The 21,359-nt window shown below is 41.0% G+C and overlaps 1 protein-coding gene across 2 annotated transcripts in view; it reads left to right on the top strand.

Annotated features, from left to right (window-relative positions):
- REV3L (REV3 like, DNA directed polymerase zeta catalytic subunit) overlaps positions 1-21,359 on the top strand; it is a 258,653-nt gene that overhangs the window by 146,187 nt on the left and 91,107 nt on the right. For both annotated transcript variants that reach the window (XM_077812949.1, XM_077812950.1), the window contains 9 exons: positions 945-1,039; positions 1,671-1,775; positions 3,440-3,524; positions 3,611-3,759; positions 4,305-4,430; positions 8,262-8,499; positions 9,135-9,277; positions 14,616-18,822; positions 20,301-21,274. In XM_077812949.1, the coding sequence (XP_077669075.1) occupies positions 945-1,039; positions 1,671-1,775; positions 3,440-3,524; positions 3,611-3,759; positions 4,305-4,430; positions 8,262-8,499; positions 9,135-9,277; positions 14,616-18,822; positions 20,301-21,274 (6,122 nt within the window). The remainder of the gene's footprint in view (positions 1-944; positions 1,040-1,670; positions 1,776-3,439; positions 3,525-3,610; positions 3,760-4,304; positions 4,431-8,261; positions 8,500-9,134; positions 9,278-14,615; positions 18,823-20,300; positions 21,275-21,359) is intronic.

Raw genomic sequence — 21,359 nt, 5'->3', positions numbered from 1 at the left:
GTTCTGGAACAGTCTTCCAAGGGGACCAGTGGGGGCAAAAGACATATCTGACTTCAAGACTAAGCTTGATAAGTTTATGCAGGGGATGGTATGATGGGATAGCCTAATTTTGGCAATTAATTGATCTTTGACTATTAATGGTAAATATGCCCAATGGCCTGTGATGGGGTGTTGGATGGGGTGGGGTCTGAGTTACTACAGAGAATTCTTTCCTGGGTGTCTGGCTGGTGAGTCTTGCCCATGTGCTCAGGGTTTAGCTGATCGCTGTATTTGGGGTCAGGAAGGAGTTTTCCTGCAGGGTAGATTGGCAGAGGCCATGGGAGTTTTTCGCCTTCCTCTGCAGCGTGGGGCACCTGTCACTTGCTGAAGGATTCTCTGCACCTTGAAGTCTTTAAACCACGATTTGAAGACTTCAATAGCTCAGACATAGGTTAGGGATTTGTTACAGGAGTGGGTGGGTGAGATTCTGTGGCCTGCGTTGTGCAGGAGGTCAGACTAGACAATCATAATGGTTCCTTCTGACTTTAAAGTCTATGATTCTATAATATATCTTTTTTGAGGTGGGGCAATCAGAACTGTACGCAGTATTCAAGTTGTGGGTGTATCATGGATTTATATAGTGGCATTATATTTTCTGTCGTCTTATCTGTCACTTTCCTAATAATTCCTACAATTCTCTTCGCTTTTTGACTGCCACTATATTTATGTGGGTCTTTTCAGAAAACTATCCACAATGACCCCATGATCTCTTCCTTAAGTGGTAACAGCTAATTTAGACCCCACCGTTTTGTATGTATAGTTGAGATTAAGTTTTCCAATGTGCATTTATCAGCATTTAATTTCATCTGCCATTTTGTTGCCCGGTGACCCAGTTTTGTGAGATTCCTTTTTATAAAATCATTATAAAATTAACCCATCTGACTGTGATATTTATTTCATTGCAGCTCTTTAATATTAGATGGTGTTGAACCACAGAGTACCTGCGAATTGGAGGTGGATGCTGTAGCTGCTGATATTTTAAATCGATTGGATGTTGAAGGTGAATTGCTAATTACTCTGTATGTAATGCTCTTCAGGGCAGGGATTTATATTGTCATATTATAATGCCTAGCACAATGAAGCCTAAACCCTGATTGCAGCATCTGATATACTGCATACAATATAAATAATAAGGCACTCAGATACTCTAGTGATGGAGTACAAAACTCTATGATAAACATGAACTATAAAATGGAAATTGGAGAGAGGAGAAAGCAGGTGATTAGAAGAATAGCGAAGCATCACAGGAATAACAGAGAATCTCAGTAATGGGGCTCAGGAGGTTTTTTTGGCCTGTTAAGAAAAAGATGTAAAATTTCAGTTATTTTGGTTTTCCACATCTTGCTTAATGAATGCTGAATTAATATTGGCATGGGTGCCAAAAGAAGCTATACTTTTGTCCACACAACTAAGTAGTAAGAGTCTTCAAAAGCAAGGGTTACTGCGGAATAAATAGAGGAATTACGCCAGAACTTTGCATTATACCAGTATGTCTAGGCAAGGTATGACTTGCAACGAACAGTGATGTGGCAAAAGCTATTAGTGGAAAAATATGCCATTGTCAGAGTTATTTAAAGAATTTGTTTCTTCACCCTGACAACCTTTTCTTGATGTGTTCTGGCATATTCTAGCCCAGATTGGCAGGAACCCTGGTTTGCAAGCTATATGGGAAGATGAAAAGCAGCGCCGGAGAGAGAAGAATGAATCTTCTCAGATTAGTCCATCTGATTCACAAGGTAAATGAAATGTACAGTGATGTGCAGTTTGTCTATAGAACATTTTTATAGGAGAGGTGAGTAGGATACAGAGCTGAAGTTAATGTATTTAGTTTCAGGTTTTTTGAGATTTATTGTTTTTCTTTTATTGAAAGAGCATTTCCAATGTTTGTATTTTATTTTTATTTTAAAATATGATTCAAAATCATATTAATTAACAGAATATATTATACCCAACACAGGTGGTTGCCTGTGCTTTGTATAATAAAGTTAAGGTTGCATGACACTTTCCATTATAATACCCTATATTCAGTTGCTTATAACTTTGTCAGACTTAACCCATTTGGACTGATGTTAGGGTGTCTGCCTAAGACTGATTTTTCTTTTTTGGTGACGTTTCAGTTAAAACAGTGTAGTTATTTCTCAAAACCAGGTTAGGAGAAAAATACATTGTTTTGGTCATGTTAAAAATTTATTGCACAGGGAAAACTGTACTCTTGGAATTAATCAAGGTTGTGTAGTCAATGAGACTGTTCTCTGTAGGACCCCTGCCTGATTTGTTGGAGAAGTTTGGAAATGTTTGGTGAATGACGTAGGAGACTTCAGGAAGAGAAAGGACTGTCTCATGATTTAGGCAGCTTAATGCTGCCCTGGAGAAATACTCTGCCACATAGTGCCTATGTGATAATGTGCAAGTCACATGCATGAAAATTTTCATAGGTGGCCATTAACTGTGTTTCTCATATTCTGGGTGCCTAACTTCAGACATATAGGGTCCAGTTTGCAGAGCTGTTGAGTACTCACAGCTGCAACTGAGGTCAGTGGGAGTTGTTCTCTAGACATATAAAGTACTATATAAACGTAAGTACTTAGAAAAATCAAGGAGCTTCCCTCCATGCAGACCCTGGCTGACTCCTAGCCTCTCCCATTCAGTTAGGCATATCTGTCCCTGTCCCTGCACCCCCATGTGTCCTTCACCTCCTGTCCACATGTGTCCCTGCACCCTCACTCAGACACCCACACCCCATCCGCATTTGGCCCTGTACCCCTTTCACCTGTCCCCATGTGTCTCTGTGCCCCCACTCAGCCACCCCCTTGTCCCTATGTGGCCCTGCACCCTCTCCCCCGATAGCCCTGTGCCTCCACTCCCATTCAGCCCCTGCCTCAGTCAGTCCTCCCCCACTAGCCATTATGAGCCCCTGTCTGACCCCCCAGCTGTCTGTCTCCCCATAGCCCCTGTCTCCTGTCCTGGCCCAATAGGCACTGTGAAGAAGGCAGGCACTTTCTCTTTCCTAGCTAGCTGGGAGCTGCTTCTCTGGTCTAGTGCCACAACACCCTCTGGTGGGAAAAAGGTGGAACTGCAGCAACTTTCTGGAAGAAGCTTTTTTCTGCACAAAAAATTAAAAATATGCACGGCTCATTAATTATGCATATGCGCAGTGGCGCAGAATTCCCCCAGGAATAATAGCTGCATTGGTAATAATTGTACTGTCTTTCTTTGGTTTCTGATCACAGTTGTCACACTCAAATTTGAACTGGTTTTAAGCAAATATATTTTTTCAAAAGATTTAGTGAGTTGCTAATATAAGCGATCATCCTAGCAGTCATGCACAAGTCACTTTTTGTGTTGATAGATCAGAATAAAAGCTCCAAATAACAAAACTTTTTTTTAAAAAATCTTAAAGATCGTGGATTTGTGCCAACAACAGAGAGTGAAAAAATCTTTCAAAAGAGACTTAAGGAAATCCTCAAGCAAAATGACTTCTCTGTGTAAGTGGTCAGCCATTTCCCATGATTTATAACCTTTTGTGCTAACCTGAATAGTCATTTTAAAGATTTTTTTTTTAATTAAATAGAACATTGTCAGGGTCAGTGGACTACAGTAATGGATCAGAGGAGTTCTCTGCTGAGTTAACACTACATTCGGAAATACTTTCTCCTAAAGCAGTTCCATGTTCACCAGCCAATATGGTGGAAGTGCACAAAGATAAGAAGCTGAACACAGGTGAGTGTTTTCAGTGACATTACTTTTTGGGACCAAGCCTTACACATTCACATATTTAGGCCATTGGAACTAATTGCATGAATAAATCAAGCAGGATTTGGCTCTTCATTATAGACTGCCTGAACTAAACAGTACCTTTGCCCTCACTTTAGCTCCTTGTAACGCCAGTAAAGTAAACCCTTCACCAGCGGTCCTTAGGGGCCAGCTATGCCATCTCTCTACATGCACTTGGGTCCTCTCTGTATCAGTAGCATACCGGACTGGGGAGCTAGTTTTTCTTTGTGCTACCTGAGCAGTGCAAAGAATGTGAAGCAAGTTACAACATCTGGCCTAATACATGCAGGATTTTCACCACCACAAAGACATTTTGTGGATCAAAATGTTCATAGTCGATAGAACCACAGAAACTTTTTTAGAAGTCTTATAAAATAATTTGTAAATACTTAAATCTTTAATAGCACAAACTGATTTTTAGAAATTGTTTTGCTTTCATATTGAAACACTGGTGTATATTACTCCTTCAAGTTTTGTTTAATTTTTTAAAGAACCAAATAGGGATACTAATAAAGAGGAGGACGCGCTTATTAATGAAGAAGCGATTTTAAACATCATGGAAAATAGTCAGAGTTTTCATCCACTATCTCATAGACTGAATCAGACTGCAGTTTTCAGTGAGTATAACCAGGACATAAATAATACATTCTTTGCTACTGGGCAACTGTTGCGTTCCCTCGGTGTATTTAGTTCTGTATCAAACCCAGAGGAAGGCACACTCCCTGCCCCAAGGAGTTTGCAGTTTAGAAGGTTGCCTTCCAGTGTCACCTTCTATAATTTCTCATCAATCCAGCTGGTTTGTAAAGACTGCTCTGCTGCTGCTTCCTCTCTAATCCAAGCTGTCATCTTCCAGGTCAACCAACTAGAGGTGCTGGGAGGAGTTCCTGTTCCATATGTCTCTAGGAGGTGTGGGGATGCTTAAGGAGATTCTGGAGTCCCAAAATTTGGGTCAGAGAGAAAGGGGGTCTGGCTGGCCTGTTCTCTCCACTGCCTATATTGCTCCCACTGTTCTCAGCTCTCTTCCTCTGGGTTTGGGGTGAGAGAGAACTCTCATAGGCTGGCTTTAACAAACCAGCTCCATAGAGGTATGTGGGGATGGGAAGAATTTTTCCCCAAGATAGGTGGATACAAAAGGATCTTGATAAATTAGAGGAATTTGAATTTGAATTGAAATCAACAAGATGAAATTCAATACAGACATCTGCAAAGTACTGAGCTTAAGAAGGAGATCAAATGCACAGCTACAAATAATAGGGAATAACTGGCTAGATGTTAGTATTGCTGAAAAGGATCTAGGGGTTATAGTGGATCACAAATTGAATATGAGTAGGGCCCTACCAAGTTCAGAGTCCATTTTTGTCAATTTCATGGTCATAGGATTTTAAAAATAGTAAATTTCATCATTTCAGCTACTTAAATCTGAAATTTCAAGGTATTGTACTTGCAGGGATCCTGACCCAAAAAGGAGTTGTGGGGGGAGGGGAGGAGGTCGTCACAAGTTTATTGTAGGCGGGATTGTGGTACTGCTACCCATAATTCTGCGATGGTGGTGGTGGTGCTGCCTTCAGAGCTGGGCAGCTGCATAGCGGTGGCTGCTGGTTGGGAGCCCAGCTCTGAAGGCAGAACTGCCGCCAGCAGCTGCGCAGAAGGAAGGAAGGATGGCATGGATCAGTATTGCCACCCTTACTTCTGTTCTGCTGTTGGCGGGGCGCTGCCTTCAGAGCTGGGCACCTGCTGAACAGCCGCTGCTCTCTGGTCGCCCAGCCATGAAGGCAGTGCAGAAGTAAGGTTGGCAATACCGTTTCGCCCCTTCTCCTCCTCCCCGCCAAATCTTGCGACCCCCCCCACTCCCTGCAACTCCCTTTTGGGTCAGGGCCCCCAATTTGAGAAACTCTAGTCTCCTCCATGAAATCTGTATGGTATAGGTTAAAAGCACACAAAAGACTAGATTTCATGGTCTGTGATGCGTTTTTCATGGCTGAGAATTTGGTAGGGCCCTATGTATAACACTGGCCACAGAATTTTACCCAGTAATTTCTGCATCATTCCCATAACTTCTGATTAAACCAGATTTCACAGTCTGTGATGCGTTTTTTGTGGCCATGAATTTGGTAGGGCCCTAAATATGAGTCAACAAAGTGGTGCAGCTGCAAAAAAAGCGAAGGCTATGTCTGCCCTGCAGAGTTTTGTCGCCAAAAGTTATGCCACTTTAATTAAAGTGCTTTAATTAAACTACTGTTGCATGTCCCACTATGCTCCTTGTGTCAGCAGAGTGCATCCACACTAGCAGCTCGTGCATCGACACAGAGAGCAGTGCATTGTGGATTTCCCACTCTGCAGTTGGCTGCAGGGTGCTTTGGGAAGGGTTTACAATGCCTTATGGGGCAGGTTCACTGTCACATGATGCAGGTGTCTCAATCCCATTGTTCCATGGGCATCCTACTAGACTGCCAACCGCTTTTCAGCTGAAGGGGGGAGGGGTGAATGGGGCCAGAGCGTGTGACAGGGAGTGTGTTGGGGGAGTGTGTGTGTGTTGGCATGCTGTCTCAGCCGCTGAAAGCAACCAGTTCTGTGGCAGAGGGAGGGGGACACAGCGGACATCAGCCTTCACCTCCCTCCCTGGCTCTGCACAGCACAGCAGTCTCTCACACACACAGACCTGCCCCTGCCTGCCTGCCTCTGTGTGCCTAGTGCAGGAGACAACAACATTCCACATTAATGATTTGCTCTTTGTTCTGGGAGCAGAGCAGCATGCTGAGCTGTCAGAACTTCATAGAGCTTTGAAAGGGGAGGGGCACATGCCTGCAGGGCAGATGAGTTCAAAACAGTGAGCAGAGCAGTGGCGGGCATTGTGTGATACTGGGGGAGCCTTTACATTCTCTTTGGGATGAACGGCAGCTTTTACACTGACACTTTGTCATTTTAACTTTGCTGTAAAAAACGCTGTCTCTCATCAAGGTGGTTTTATTTTGTCGCCAAAACTGAAGAGTTTTGTCACCAAAAGTGGGCATTGCAATGTGTACACCTCCACTGTTTTGCCCCCAGAAGCTGCCTTTTGCCGACAAAACTCTGCAGTGTAGACAATGCCTAATATTCTGGGGTGTATTTCTAAGACATAGAAGGGAATTGTTTGACTGTATTTGACACTAGTGAAGCCTCAGCTGGAGTACTGTGTCCAGTTCTGGGTGCCACACTTTAAGGAAGATGTAAACAAATTGGAGAGAGTACAGAGGAGAACAACAAAAATGAGGAAAAGTTTAGAAAACTTGATCTATGAGGAAAGGCTGGGAAAATAGCTGGGTATGTGTAGTCTAGAGAAAAGAAGACTGAGTGGGGACCTGATAACAGTCTTCAGGTATGTTAAGAGCTGTTAGAGAGAGCATGGTGATCAATTGTTTTCCATGTCCATTGAAGGTAGTACAAGAAGCAATGGTCTTAATCTGCAGCACTTTTTTAACAATAAGGATAGTTAAGTATTTGAAATGGGTTACCAAGAGAGGTTGAAGAATCCCCATCATTGAAGGCTTTTAAGGACAGGTTAGACAAGCACCTGTCAGGTATGGTCTCAGTATACTTCGTTCTGCCACATTATGGAGGGCTGGACTAGATGACCTCTCGAGATTCCTTTCAGCCCTACATTTTTATGATTCTTTAGTTGAAGGCAAAAACAAAGATGCCCAAGGATTGAGAAAATTTAAAGATTGAGAGGGAGGAAAACTGGGGATGAAAGGAGAGAGAGAAGGATGGTATCAGGGGAACAGCTTGTGGGATTAATGGCAAATAGTAGAAAATAGATCTTTGAATAAAAAGAAGGAATTGGGATGGAAGGAGAGGAGGAATAGTCTTCCTGGATGCTTTCAGTTTTGCTTTTTTTTAAAAGTAGGCAAAATCTTGGACAGTGAAGGGTGCAGAGGAGTATAGGAGGAAAAGCAGAGAAGCGTGTTTGAGGAGGGAATTGAATGTGAAGAGGAGTTGGTGGGAGTTGGCAGCATGGGAATTTGATTAGGCAAGAGAGGTAAAGTTACTTAGGAAGAGAAGAGAGCAAAAGAAGATGGCTTCAACTGCTGCAATGAAGGAAGAGAGCCTTTTTCACTGAGTGTGAGAAGGTGGAAGGAATTGGAGAGAGAGGAGCATTGATGAGAGTGAATTTAGTAGAACCAGAGCATGAAGGAAGAAATGTAAGAAACAGGTATCAGGCTGTCAGGATTGGAGCCTGACAGGTAGGGAGGTTGATGTAAAACAGGGAAATAGAAAATAAGGTGGCCATGAAGAGAGCTGTGTTTCTGGTGCCTCCACCAACTCCCATCACTACCTACTTATTTGATTAAAAATGGTTAGGAACTTTATTTTAAAGTTATTTTACTGAGAAACTATAACTAAACATTCATTTACAAGTAAAATAAAATTATAGGTAAAAATTATGTACGTGTGGGCTTTTTTTTTTGCAGTGGACAGTAGTTCTGATCAGGCCATGATAAACCTGTTGGCTGGCTTGGAGGATGATGGGTATCAAATGGGAGGACACAGAACGTTATCTCAAAATAATTCTCTTGGAAGCTATAGAAATCTCCAGAACAGTGATGATGAAGAAAATGAACCACAAATTGAAAAGGAAGAGATGGAACTCAGTTTGCTAATGTCCCAAAGATGGGATAGCAGCATTGAAGAGCATGGGGCAAAAAGAAGGTATGTATTTGACATGGAAAACAGGATTTTCCTTTTTTTAAAGAAATATTTGTCCTTTTTCCCAAATACTTCATGTTTTCAACTCCTGTGAATGAGCAACTCTAAATGAAGTAACTTAAATACTCATACACTACCACTGACTTACAGAAGGGACTCCCATTGATCATTGGAGCTCCAGGTAGATCTCAGGCTAGATATGGCTTTTAAAGTGGTGACACTTGATAATCACTTTTATATGTGTGTTTTTTGTATCCAAGCCTCTAATTTTGCTGTCGAGAACATATTTTAAGGTAGCTTTTTCCTGTATCTGTGTTCCTGATCTGTCATCCTTTTCATTATAATCAGTTTAGAGCCTTGCTGTATAGGTTTGACACTTGATGTACCTGGAGTGAATGTTTAGGAAATACATTTGTAAAGACTGACCTGACAGTCCAACAATAGCACCATGTGTTCCTGTTCACCTTGGGGGCAATGATTAAATCTTATGGTGCACACTTCTTTTCTGGACCACCAGCAGTAGGCTGATCCTTTAAGATAAGGGACTCCCACTTACCTCCACCATAATTCTTTCCAGCCAGAGGTTTTTTGCAATCTAAAATATACGGCTCTTATCAGGGTTGTTTAATTGTCTTTAGGTCAGTGAGCAAAAATATGCATAGAAGCTCAACTGAAGAGGAGGATTCATCTTCAGAAGAAGAAATGGAATGGAGTGGTAACAGTTTGCTTCTAGCTAATCTCTCTATACCTCAGTTAGATGGAACTGCAGATGAAAACGGTGGTAAGTAAATAGTAAAACTACTTTAAAAATTACACCTTTTAAACAAATCCTTTCAAAATTGAGTTACTGCATGGAACATAAATGGTTTCCTGATCAGTGTACCAATCCTGGAAGATCTGACTGCCCTCAACTCCCAAGTCAGTGGGAGGGACGTGCTCTCAGCACTTTGCAGGAAATGACCCTTAAATACTGTAAATTGGCTTATAAGATGATTAATCATAAAAGGCTTATGGTTCTCCCAACTGTACCTTCCCTCTCCTGCCCTGCTTTTTTTTTAGTCTGAGTAAAGAGGGTCTTAAATTAGTCTTAAGGGAGAAGGTAAAGCTCATCCAGTTACCATAGGGATTTTTTTTTTAAATTTGTTTGAAATTTTTATTATGCATACACAATATAGAAATTACTATTTTCATGAAACCATTTAGTCTGCCAGGATTTCACTGTAAGTATACTGAATTTAGTAAACTTTAGTAAATCCAGACTCCCTATGTACTGTTGTTCAGTTATATACCACCCATAATTAATGCAGTGTAACTCACTTTCAGCCTTCATTTCATTCAATATATTGCATATCTATATCCTGAAATTGCATGAGTTTAAAACTGTGTAACAGCAAGCAGGAACAAGTTAGCAAGGAAGAAGTTTCAAGTTTCAGAATTAAAAAAAAAAAAAAATTCTCCCCCTTACCCTCATTACCTCTGCAAAAATAAAAAAGGTCTGAAATTACTTCAATTCATAGTGTGGGTAATGTGATTTTGATGATAAGAGAATATTTAAATACTATTTTCTACTTACTTCTAGTAAGGTGATCTATATATTATCTTTATATAAGTATATTGAACAAGGTAATGAAATATAAATAGAGAGAGAGAACAAATGCTTGGTTCTGTGGCAAAGGGATCCTAATATTAAGATGAAGTATTTGCTTTAGTTTTTTTCTAATAGTAGTCATTTTTCTTTAATGAGAGAGACAAGGTAGGTGAGGTAATATCTTTTACTGGACCAATTTCTACTGGTGGAAGGTTCAAGCTTTCAAGATACAGGGCTCTTCAAGTCTGGGGAAGGAAGCAGAGTGACACAAACCTTGTACCTTCCACCAACAGAAGTTGGTCCAGTAAAAGATATTACCTCACCTGCTTGTGTTTCTCATATTCTGAGACCAACATAGAATCATAGAATATCAGGATTGGAAGGGACCTCAGGAGGTCATCTAGTCCAACCCCATGCTCACAGCAGGATCAGTCCCCAACTAAATCATCCCAACCAGGGCTCTTTGTCAAGCCTGACCTTAAAAACTTCTTAAGACGGAGATTCTACCACCTCCTTAGTTAACCCATTCCAGTGCTTCACCACCCTCCTAGTGAAAAAGTTTTTCCTAATATCCATCCTAAACCTCCCCCACTGCAACTTGAGACCATTACTCCTTGTTCTGTCATCTGCCACCACAGAGAACAGTCTAGATCCATCCTCTTTGGAACCCCCTTTCAGGTAGTTGAAAGCAGCTATCAAATCTCCCCTCATTCTTCTCTTCTGCAGACTAAACAATCCCAGTTCCCTCAGCCTCTCCTCATAAATCATGTGCTCCAGCCCCCTAATCATTTTTGTTGCCCTCCACTGGACTCTTTCCGATTTTTCCACATCCTTCTTGTAGTGTGGGACCCAAAATTGGACACTGTACTTAGATCAGGCCTTACCAATGCCGAATAGAGGGGAATGATCATGTCCCTTGATCTGCTGGCAATGCCCCTACTTATACATCCCAAAATGCCATTGGCCTTCTTGGCAACAAGAGCACACTGTTGATTCATATCCAGCTTCTCGTCCACTGTAACACCTAGGTCCTTTTCTGCAGAACTGCTAACTAGCCACTCGGTCCCTAGTCTGTATCAGTGCATGGGATTCTTCCTTCCTAAATGTAGGACTCTGCACTTGTCCTTGTTGAACCTCATCAGATTTCTTTTGGCCCAATCCTCTAAATTGTCTAGGCCCCTCTGTATCCTATCCCTACCCTCCAGCATATCTTCTACTCCTCCCAGTTTAGTGTTATCTGCAAACTTGCTGAGGGTGCAGTCCACGCCATTCTCCAGATCATTAATGAAGATATTGAACAAAACCGGCCCCAGGACCGACCCTTGGGGCACTCCGCTTGATACCGGCTGCCAGCTAGACATGGAGCCATTGATCACTGCCTATTGAGCCCGAGGATCTAGCCAGCTTTCTATTCACCTTATAGTCCATTCATCCAGTCCATACTACTTTATCTTGCTGGCAAGAATACTGTGGGAGACCGTATCAAAAGCTTTGCTAAAGTCAAAGAATAACACGTCCACTGCTTTCTCCTCATCCACAGAGCCAGTTACCTCATCATAGAAGGCAGTCAGGTTAGTCAGGCATGACTTGCCCTTGGTGAATCCATGCTGACTGTTCCTGATCACTTTTCTCTCCTCTAAATGCTTCAAAATTGATTCCTTGAGGATCTGCTCCATGATTTTTCCAGGGACTGAGGTAAGGCTGACTGGCCTGTAGTTCCCTGGATCCTCCTTCCCTTTTCTAAAGATGGGCACTACATTAGCCTTTTTCCAGTCGCCCGGGACTTCCCCCGACCGCCATGAGTTTTCAAAGATAATGGCCAATGGCTCTGCTATCACATCCGCCAACTCTTTTAGCACCCTCGGATGCAGTGCATCCGGCCCCATGGACTTGTGCTCGTCCAGCTTTTCTAAATAGTCCTGAACCACTTCTTTCTCACTTGACAGAGGGCTGGTCACCTCCTCCCCATGCTGTGCTGCCCAGTGCAGTAGTCTGGGAGCTGACCTTGTTTGTGAAGACAGAGGCAAAAAAAGCATTGAGTACATTAGCTTTTTCCACATCCTCTGTCACTAGGTTTCCTCCCCCATTCAGTAAGGGGCCCACACTTTCCTTGACCACCTTGTTGCTAACATACCTGTAGAAAACCTTCTTGTTACTCTTAACATCCCTTGCTAGCTGCAACTCCAAGTGTGATTTGGCCTTCCTGATTTCACTCCTGCATGCCCGAGCAATATTTTTATACTCCTCCCTGGTCATTTGTCCAGTCTTCCAGTGAAGCTTCTTTTTTGTGTTTAAGATCAGCAAGGATTTTAATTGTTAAGTCAGGCTGGTAGCCTGCCATATTTACTATTCTTTCTACACATCGGGATGGTTTGTTCCTGCAACCTCAATAAGGATTCTTTAAAATACAGCCATCTCTCCTGGATTCCTTTCCCCCTCATGTTATTCTCCCAGGGGATCTTTCCCATCAGCTCCCTGAGAGAGTCAAAGTCTGCTTTCCTGAAGTCCAGGGTCCATATTCTGGTGCTCTCCTTTCTTCCTTGTTTCAGGATCCTGAACTTGACCATCTCATGGTCGCTGCCTCCCAGGTTCCCATCCACTTTTGCTTCCCCTACTAATTCTTACATTTGTGAGCAGCGGTCAAGAAGAGCTCTGCCCCTACTTGGTTCCTCCAACACTTGCACCAGAAAATTGTAACATGGTTACATCATTATATTTTTTAATATAGTTTTGAGACACTGTGTTAATTGTACTAAATGGACTACAAACTTGAAATTGCAGATTAAATTCAAACTCTACAACACCGTATTTCTTAGTCTGAAATCTAGCTGGTTAGCATGAAATTCTTATTAATTACTTCCCTAGGGTGAAAATTTTGCCCTCCTATGCATGTGCACAAATCTCTATAAAATTAATGCAATTTGCATGTGCTCAATAAGGCAAGAATTTGGTTTTTAAACACTGTTTTAAAAAATATATTTTCAGAATGGTTTTGCATTTTAGAAATATATTTTAAAATAATCCATGAAGGGTTATGATAATATGTTGTGACAGTGCCTCATTGCAGTGCAAATTTGAAAGTGATAGTATAGAATCACAGATGAGAGAGAGGCTATATGCCTAGTATTTATTCCTTAACAGTAAATAATGACCCTTTGGCAAACTCTTCAATTATTTAGCTGATGAGGTGTCTGGGCATTCTTCTCTTGAATAGAATGTGTATCCCTGTTGTTATCCTTTTATCTGAATAATAACCAAACAAATCCTTCATTGGATTTCCAGGATTTATGGAAATGCATGGAGATAGACACAGATCAATAAATAATACAAGTTGAAACAGGAGCAAAGCAAATGACTATAGCTAACATCTCAAAATCTGAAATTAAGCTTCTAGTGCTAAATTTATTAATCCTAATAAGCCTGATTTTCAAAGGTAGTGAGCATGTACAGCTCCCTTGACATCACTGGCATTGGTAGGTCAGCACTCCTGAAAATCAGGCCACTTGTATTTAGGTATCTGAAGGTGGATTTAGAAGCCTAAATTCTTCCTTTGGTTTAAAAATTTGGCATGTGTGTATTTGTGTAGTATTTAGGAATGACTGGCAGAATGGCTGCTGCACTAGTTGTTTAAATGATCTGATCTGGTATGACAACTTCTATGCTCATGTGAATCATAGTTAAGGCTGCAAGTCTGTCCTGGAGGTCATGGAAATCATGGATTCTGTGACTTTCCGGGACCTCCATGATTTCTGCAGTGACCGATGCGGCTGACCCAGGGAATGCCTGAGCAGCTCGGGTAGCCCCTGAGCCAGTCACACCAGCCGCTGCTGGGGCAGTCTCAAGCCGCCGTGCCCCTTTCCCCCAAGCAGCAGCAGGAGTTTGGGTGTGGGAGAGGGCTGAGGTAGGGGGGTGGGGTGCAGGAAGGGGTGAGGGCTCTTGGCAGCGCTTACCTCGGGAGGCTCCTCAGAATTGGTGACGTGTCCCTCAGTTCCTATGCGTAGGCATGGCCAGGTGGCTCTGCATGCTGCCTCCATCCTCAGGTGCCGCCTCCGCAGTTCTCATTGGCTGTGACTCCCAAAAAGTGGGAACTGCGGAGCCAGTGCTTGGGGTGGGGGCAGCACACAGAGCCCCCTGGCCGCCCCTACAGCTAAGAGCCTACCAGCCCCACCAAACCCACCCTCTCCCCCCGTCCCCTCCCCCCCCCCCGAGCACCTGTGGCACCCCTGGGCTGCCCTCTGCCCCAAAGCACCCAAGATTTAATCAGGATTTATAGTACAAGTCATGGACAGGTCACAGGCCGTGAATTTATATTTATTGCCCGTGACCTGTCCATTACTTTTACCAAAAATACCTGTGCCTAAAACATAGCCGTAATCATAGTCATAACAATCTTGCCCATAAATAAAATATGATTTTGATTTTTGATGGGAGTTATTTTCATAGAGGTATTTTTAAAATGGTTAATATCTTAAGATAGATATTTTGAAATGAGGGGAAAAAAGTAAAAATAATTGCTTTTCTTCCATTCCAGACAATCCTTTGAATAATGAAAGTTCTCGAACTCACTCCTCCATAATTGCAACAAGTAAAATGTCCGTAAAGACCTCGATGTTTCACAAAGACGCTACTACGCTAGAACCCCCATCTTCTGCTAAGATTACTTTTCAGTGTAAACACACAAGTGCCCTTTCTTCCCATGTTTTGAACAATGAAGATTTAGTAGAAGAGCTTTCACAACCAAATGCTGAAGCAAGACCTGATCTTTCAGTCCATTCTCTCACAAAAGAAAGCACTTACACTGCAAAGTGTCCAACATCATTCAGCAATAGTGCCCATTCTGAAAACTCTCACAAGGAAACTAATAAGAAAGATATTCTTCCAGTTTCTTCATGTGAAAATAATATTTTTGAATATGAAGAAGATATTTCATCGGTGAGCAGACAGATACCAAGTAGGAAGTACACCAGCATCAGAAAGGTAGACAAGGATGATGCCTCTTTTATGCATATGAGCTGCCACATTAGTGATAGTGTGTTGAGTAAAAACTCATTCAGTTTTTCAGAGCTAAGCCTCTCCAAAAATAAAATACCCTCTGAAGCAAATGAAAAATCCAGCAGCACAGGTATAAATAGCTTTTTCCCTTCAACGGTAACAGAAAGTTGTGAATTGGTGTCTTGCTCAGGAGGGAATCGAACTGCAGGGCATTCTGTTGAAAGTAGCACTGATGAAGAAGGAAGCCTTAATAAACTTAAAATTAGGTATGAAGAATTTCAGGAGCATAAGACAGAAAAAACAAGCCTCAGTCAACAAGCAGCACATTATATGTTTTTTCCCAGTGTTGTTCTTTCTAATTGTCTCAGCCGACCACAAAAATTAGCTCCTGTGACGTATAAATTACAGCAGGGCAACAGACAATCCAGGTTAAAGCTGAATAAAAAGAAATTGGGTCTTAGCAATTATCAGGAACCTGCAGATGTCAATGATGTTGCATCCATGAAGGAAAGCTGCTATACGCAAGATGATGCTTGCAGTAACATTCCTGACAAGGACAGTGCATTACCTATTGATTTAGTTCAAGTTCCTCATGGTGCTTTTGAAAACAAAATGCCTGCAAATAATGCTAATTGTATTGATTGCCAATTTAGAGATGGATCCCTGGAAACAGAGCAGTCATTTGGATTATGTGGGAATAAATATACACTCCGAACTAAACGAAAAGTAAATTATGAAACTGAAGACAGCGAATCAAGTTTTGTCATGCACAACTCAAAAATTAGCCTACCTCAGCCCATAGAAAGTGGTGAAAGTTTGGATGGGTCTCAGAAATCTCGAAAACGTAGAAAACTCTCTAAAAAACTGCCACCTGTTATTATCAAATACATTATCATTAATAGATTTAGAGGCAGAAAAAATATGCTTGTTAAAATAGGAAAAATAGACTCTAGTGAAGAACAAGTGATACTTACAGAAGAAAAGATGAACCTATATAAAAAGCTTGCACCTTTAAAGGACTTTTGGCCAAACGTTCCTGACTCCCCTGCAACCAAATATCCTATTTATCCATTAACACCAAAGAAAAGTCACAGAAGGAAAGCAAAACATAAGTCAGCTAAGAAAAAAGTTGGAAAACCACAAAAAACAAGTAGTAAAAATATTAAAAGAACTTTATCTTTCAGAAAAAGAACTCATGCAATCCTTTCTCCCCCTTCACCATCTTATAATGCTGAAGCTGAAGACTGTGACTATCACTATAGTGACGTTATGTCTAAATTAGGTTTTCTCTCTGAGAGAAGCATAAGTCCAGTAAATGCATCTCCCCCTCGCTGCTGGTCTCCCACTGATCCAAAAGCAGAAGAAATTATGAATGGACTAGACAAAGAAGCTTTACTTATTAAGGGTCCTAATATGTACATCAGCAAGACTGTTAATTCCATTGTAGGAAAAAATAGTCGAGCAAAAACTCAGGTTAAGAAATGTAAAAAGAAATTTGCTACGGTAGCTACTAAGAAAAGGAACAAGATTAATCAGACTAATAAAACAGCAAATGATGGAAAGAAGAAACCTAGGACAAAACAGAGACAAAAAATAACTGAAAAAATGTCATCAAGAAAGCGTATGACATTTAAAGATGAAAAAGGAAATACTCGTTCTGCTGCAGAAGTTAAATTTGTGCTGAAACATCAAGATCTGCCTGAAATTACTCACAACTTTGGCAGCTCACAACCACTTCTTACTCAGAAAGATGTTCCTCTAACTGGCTATTCAACAGGACATCTACTATCAACACAGCTCCCCCCAACAGTGGATGTACAAGGAAATTCATCTGGCTATTTTTATCCATTGCTGGAAACTGATAAGCCTGTGAGTTTGCAAGGTTTGTCTACTCCAAGAGAAAATCTTCATTCATCTGTCGTTTCTGCTCCTGTGATACCTGGAAGGGAAATAACAAAAATAAACTCCCAAAGGTCTAAGAGTCAAAATGCTGTGTTTCGAATGAAGGAATCTAGTCTGAGTCAAAATAATATATTTGACCCATCTAACCACTCATCTCAGGTAACACAGAATATATGTAACTCTAAAGATAAAACATCTACAAAGACAGAAGAGATGATAAATTCACAGAATAGATACTTGTCATCAATTGGAAAATTAAATGAAACACATAGCTTTCCAGATACAACGAAGACAGATCAGTTACATACCACTAATTTTTTGCATTGTAAAGACAATAATCAGCAGCAGATTGTATGCTTACCAGAAGCATCAAAACATGCAGATTCTTATTCTTCTATACTTAAATCATCTGAGGAAAGCCATGGATCGCTTCAGTTGCCTAAGAACTGTTTTGTAACTTCTTTAAGGAGTCCAGTGAAACAGCTAAAATGGGAGCAAAAACAGGGAGGATTTATTTTTGATATGTCTCATTTTAAACCCGAAAGAATAAAACATCGGTCTTTGTCAGAAACCATCTCACAAACAAAAACTATCTCCCAGTGCAAAAACAGGACTGTAATGACCCCATCAGCATTCAGTGAAGGACAGTCTGGATTAGCTGTTCTAAAAGAGTTACTACAAAAGAGACAGCAAAAAGCACAACATGCAGGTATTTTGCAAGAGCCATTATCAGTTACACCTCAGATAAACAAAAGTATTTCTTGCTCTCCTGAACAGCATAAAGCAATTAAAAGATCACAGTCAGTCACATCACCAAGAAAGTCTCGCGCTCCCAGAAATACAAAACCTAAAGAAAAAACACCGAAACCTTTAAAAGTGGATTCTTCAAACCAGCATAACACTAATCAGATTGACCACTTTATATCTGATGACAGCCCTGGTTTTTTTTCAGACCCAGGCTTTGAAAGCTGTTACTCACTTGAAGACAGCCTGTCACCAGACCATAATTACAATTTTGATATTAATACCATAGGGCAGACTGGATTTTGTAGTTTGTACTCTGCAAGTCAGTTTGTCCCAGCAGATCAAAGTCTGCCACAGAAGTTTTTGAGTGATGCAGTTCAGGATCTTTTTCCTGGACAAACAGCAGAAAATGAACTTTTCGGTCATAACAGCCAAAAATCTGAGGAAGAAAAACATCGCTCTTCAGACCCAAGTACATGGATAACATCTGGTGCTCTAAGTCCTGAACTTTTTGAGAAAACCTCTATGAATAACAATGAGAACCATCGCCATGGTCAGTGGAGAAACAATGTTCATCCTTCAGCATCTCGAACTAGCTCATCAGTAGATATTTTCTGTACGCAACAGGCAGGGGACTATGTAAATGAGAAGTTCAAGTTGAATAGAAATCCAGTAAATAAAGAGGTATTTCTTAGCCTTCCACAGTCAAGCTGTTCAGACTTCATTCAAAGCTGCACTAGAAAAGAAACCACTTTTGAACCATGTCAGCCACTTGGTTCAATTAATACCTCTTTTACTTCCGTATTGTCTTCTCCGGATGGTGAACTCGTGGATGCAGCTTCTGAGGATTTAGAGTTGTATGCTTCAAGAAACAATGAAGGATTAACTCCAACTCCAGACAGTTCACCACGATCAACCAGTTCTCCCTCACAGTCAAAGAATGGAAGTTTTACGCCTCGTACTGCTCACATTCTTAAACCTCTCATGTCACCACCAAGTCGTGAAGAAATCATGGCAACTTTGCTAGATCATGACCTTGCAGAAACAATTTACCAAGAACCATTTTGCAGCAATCCTTCTGATGCACCAGAAAAGCCAAGGTAATTTGTCTGTACACTTTTATTACAAGGCATTTCTATATGTATGTATATTTGTAATTCTGTTAACTCTAATTGCATGTATTCCTAAAGCTAATTTTAGCTATATATAGGAATTTTTCACTCTCCGATGTAAAAGATTTGAAGTGATAAACTTAAATTCCACGGCTTTTGTTTTAACTCTGTAGTTAAATAAAATAGAATAATTGTCCTTCCCTTACCGTTATCCACTTTAATGCCACGTGCCAATTTTGTTGTCCCTAAAGATGATCAAAGGAGGAATGAGCTGACTACCTTCTCCTTGGGTGAAGGAAGACATCTGACCATGTGACTTGCTCTAGAACAGGAATAGTCAATTATTTTTTGTCAAGGTCCAAATTTCTTGGTCAAGGTATAGGCAAGGTCCAGACTCCAGAGAAACATTTTTCACACCACAATAGCAATAAAGATAATAAGTAAATAAAAAGATTTTGCAGTCCATTCAAAAGCGTCTGGTGGTCCATGTTTGGCCCGCGGTCCGCCTGTTGTCCATTCCTGTTCTAGAGATTAGAGCCATGAGGACTCTTCCTGGTTTTCATCTTGAGGACTGCTTGTAATTCTGACAAGTGCATAGATACCCAAACCTTTAATTGATGACAATTGTTGACCATGCTATGATGTATGCAAGTAGTGAAACTGGTCATACATTCACAGTGTACTAAGTGACGCTTCCTCACAATGCTGAAATTGTACGTGTGTTACCTTTACTACTTGTGTACTAAATGTACTAACAGCTGCTTCTTCCAGAAATTCATTGGCATTTTACATCAGGATCAGAAAGTTGAGTGGTCCTTCAGCTGTGATTCTTTAACCAAATGGGATTTCTACTTCCTTTCTGAAACTAGAATCATAGGATATCAGGGTTGGAAGGGACCTCAGGAGGTCATCTAGTCCAACCCCCTGCTCAAAGCAGGACCAATCCCCAACTACATCATGTTCTAATATTTTCTACTCCAAAACACCAAGCTACTGTCTTTGCAAATATATTATTACTGACCATTAAAATTTAATTTTGTTTGAGTGTGAAAAATGGCCTTTCCAGTAGTTTAATAATACTGTACTGAACTACTCTCCATGATGCTAGAGACTCCAGTTTGTTCCCACATTCTTGAACTAATAGGAGTTGAGAGCTGTGTGGAAATGGCATGGTCTGTCTCTGAGGGAAAAGTGATTTCCTTTAGTGATTTCTCTTGCCGATTCAGGAGAGTGTTTGATAGAGTTTGGATGGAACTAAATCACTCCTCTTTTGAAAAGTTGATGATTGTCCTAGGATATTTAGTGTGGAAGATAAAAGGTAAAGCAGGTAGCATTTGGAAGAGATCCTTGGGGCACTAAGAGTGATTCAGAAACTCCCATCCCTCCATTAGAAAGAAAGAAAGGAGTTACTCTCAGTAGGTTTCCAATTTAGGGCAGAGTAATAGCTTAAAATATTCTCTTTACAGGGAGATTGGAGGACGGCTTCTCACAGTAGAAACTAGACTTCCAAATGATCTGCCTGAGTTTGAGGGAGATTTCTCATTGGAAGGACTACGCCTCTGGAAGACTGCATTTTCAGCAATGACACAAAGTCCTAGACCAGGTTCACCACCACGTAATTGTCATTCCATTGCTGGCAAAGGAGAAACTAATAGCCATAAAACTAGCGAAGATAAAAAAATAGTCATCATGCCGTGTAAATGCGCACCGAGTCGCCAACAGGTTCAGATGTGGCTTCATGCCAAAGAAGAGTATGAGCATGTCAAGAAGTTGCCTAAGGATCAGCCTGTTGACACTGAGAAAGTAGCAGAGAATTTCAGATCCATAGCATTGCCTGAAGATCAGCCTACTGAAGTAGTAAAAGCAGCTAAGAATTTCAGTTTACCTAGCCTGCAAGACAGCATACCTATTGTGCCTACAAAAGATGCTCCTGTTTCACAGGCAGATCCTACACCAACACAGACCAAGGAAACTTGTGATAAATATATGAATACTGTACAGATTTCTACAAATACCATAGAACCCAGTAAAACTCCACCTGAAAGCGGGACATTGCTGCTTGCTCCTTCAGCAATAGAACTTGATAAAGAAGAAGAGGATGATGATTATTATGTCAATTATAGTTCACCAGATTCACCAGTGCTTCCTCCTTGGCAACAAGCAGCATCCCCAGATTCCAAACCATCTAGTTTAGAAGATGCAGACTGGCAGAGTCAGAACATAATTTCATCACCTGTGGAAGAAAATGACACAGCACCCAGTGGGAATGTACAGAAACATGTCAAAGATGAAGGTCGGGCATCCTTCAGCACATCTCCACTTCTGGTCAGAGAAGGTTCTGGAAATTCCGAATCAGTTTGCCTTCATAGCACACCCATTGTACAGAGAAAATGTCAAGAAAGAATAGCTGAAGCACTTGATTTTACTCCTTTATCAACAGGTAAATTTATTAATTAAGCCAGGTACAACAAGAAGAGGTACAAAAACATTTCGCGCAAATAATAGGAAAAGAGTTTAATATACTT

Source organism: Eretmochelys imbricata, chromosome 3, assembly GCF_965152235.1.
Source record: "Eretmochelys imbricata isolate rEreImb1 chromosome 3, rEreImb1.hap1, whole genome shotgun sequence".
Lineage (NCBI taxonomy): Eukaryota > Metazoa > Chordata > Testudines > Cheloniidae > Eretmochelys > Eretmochelys imbricata.
This window is presented reverse-complemented; position numbering and strand designations above follow the sequence as displayed.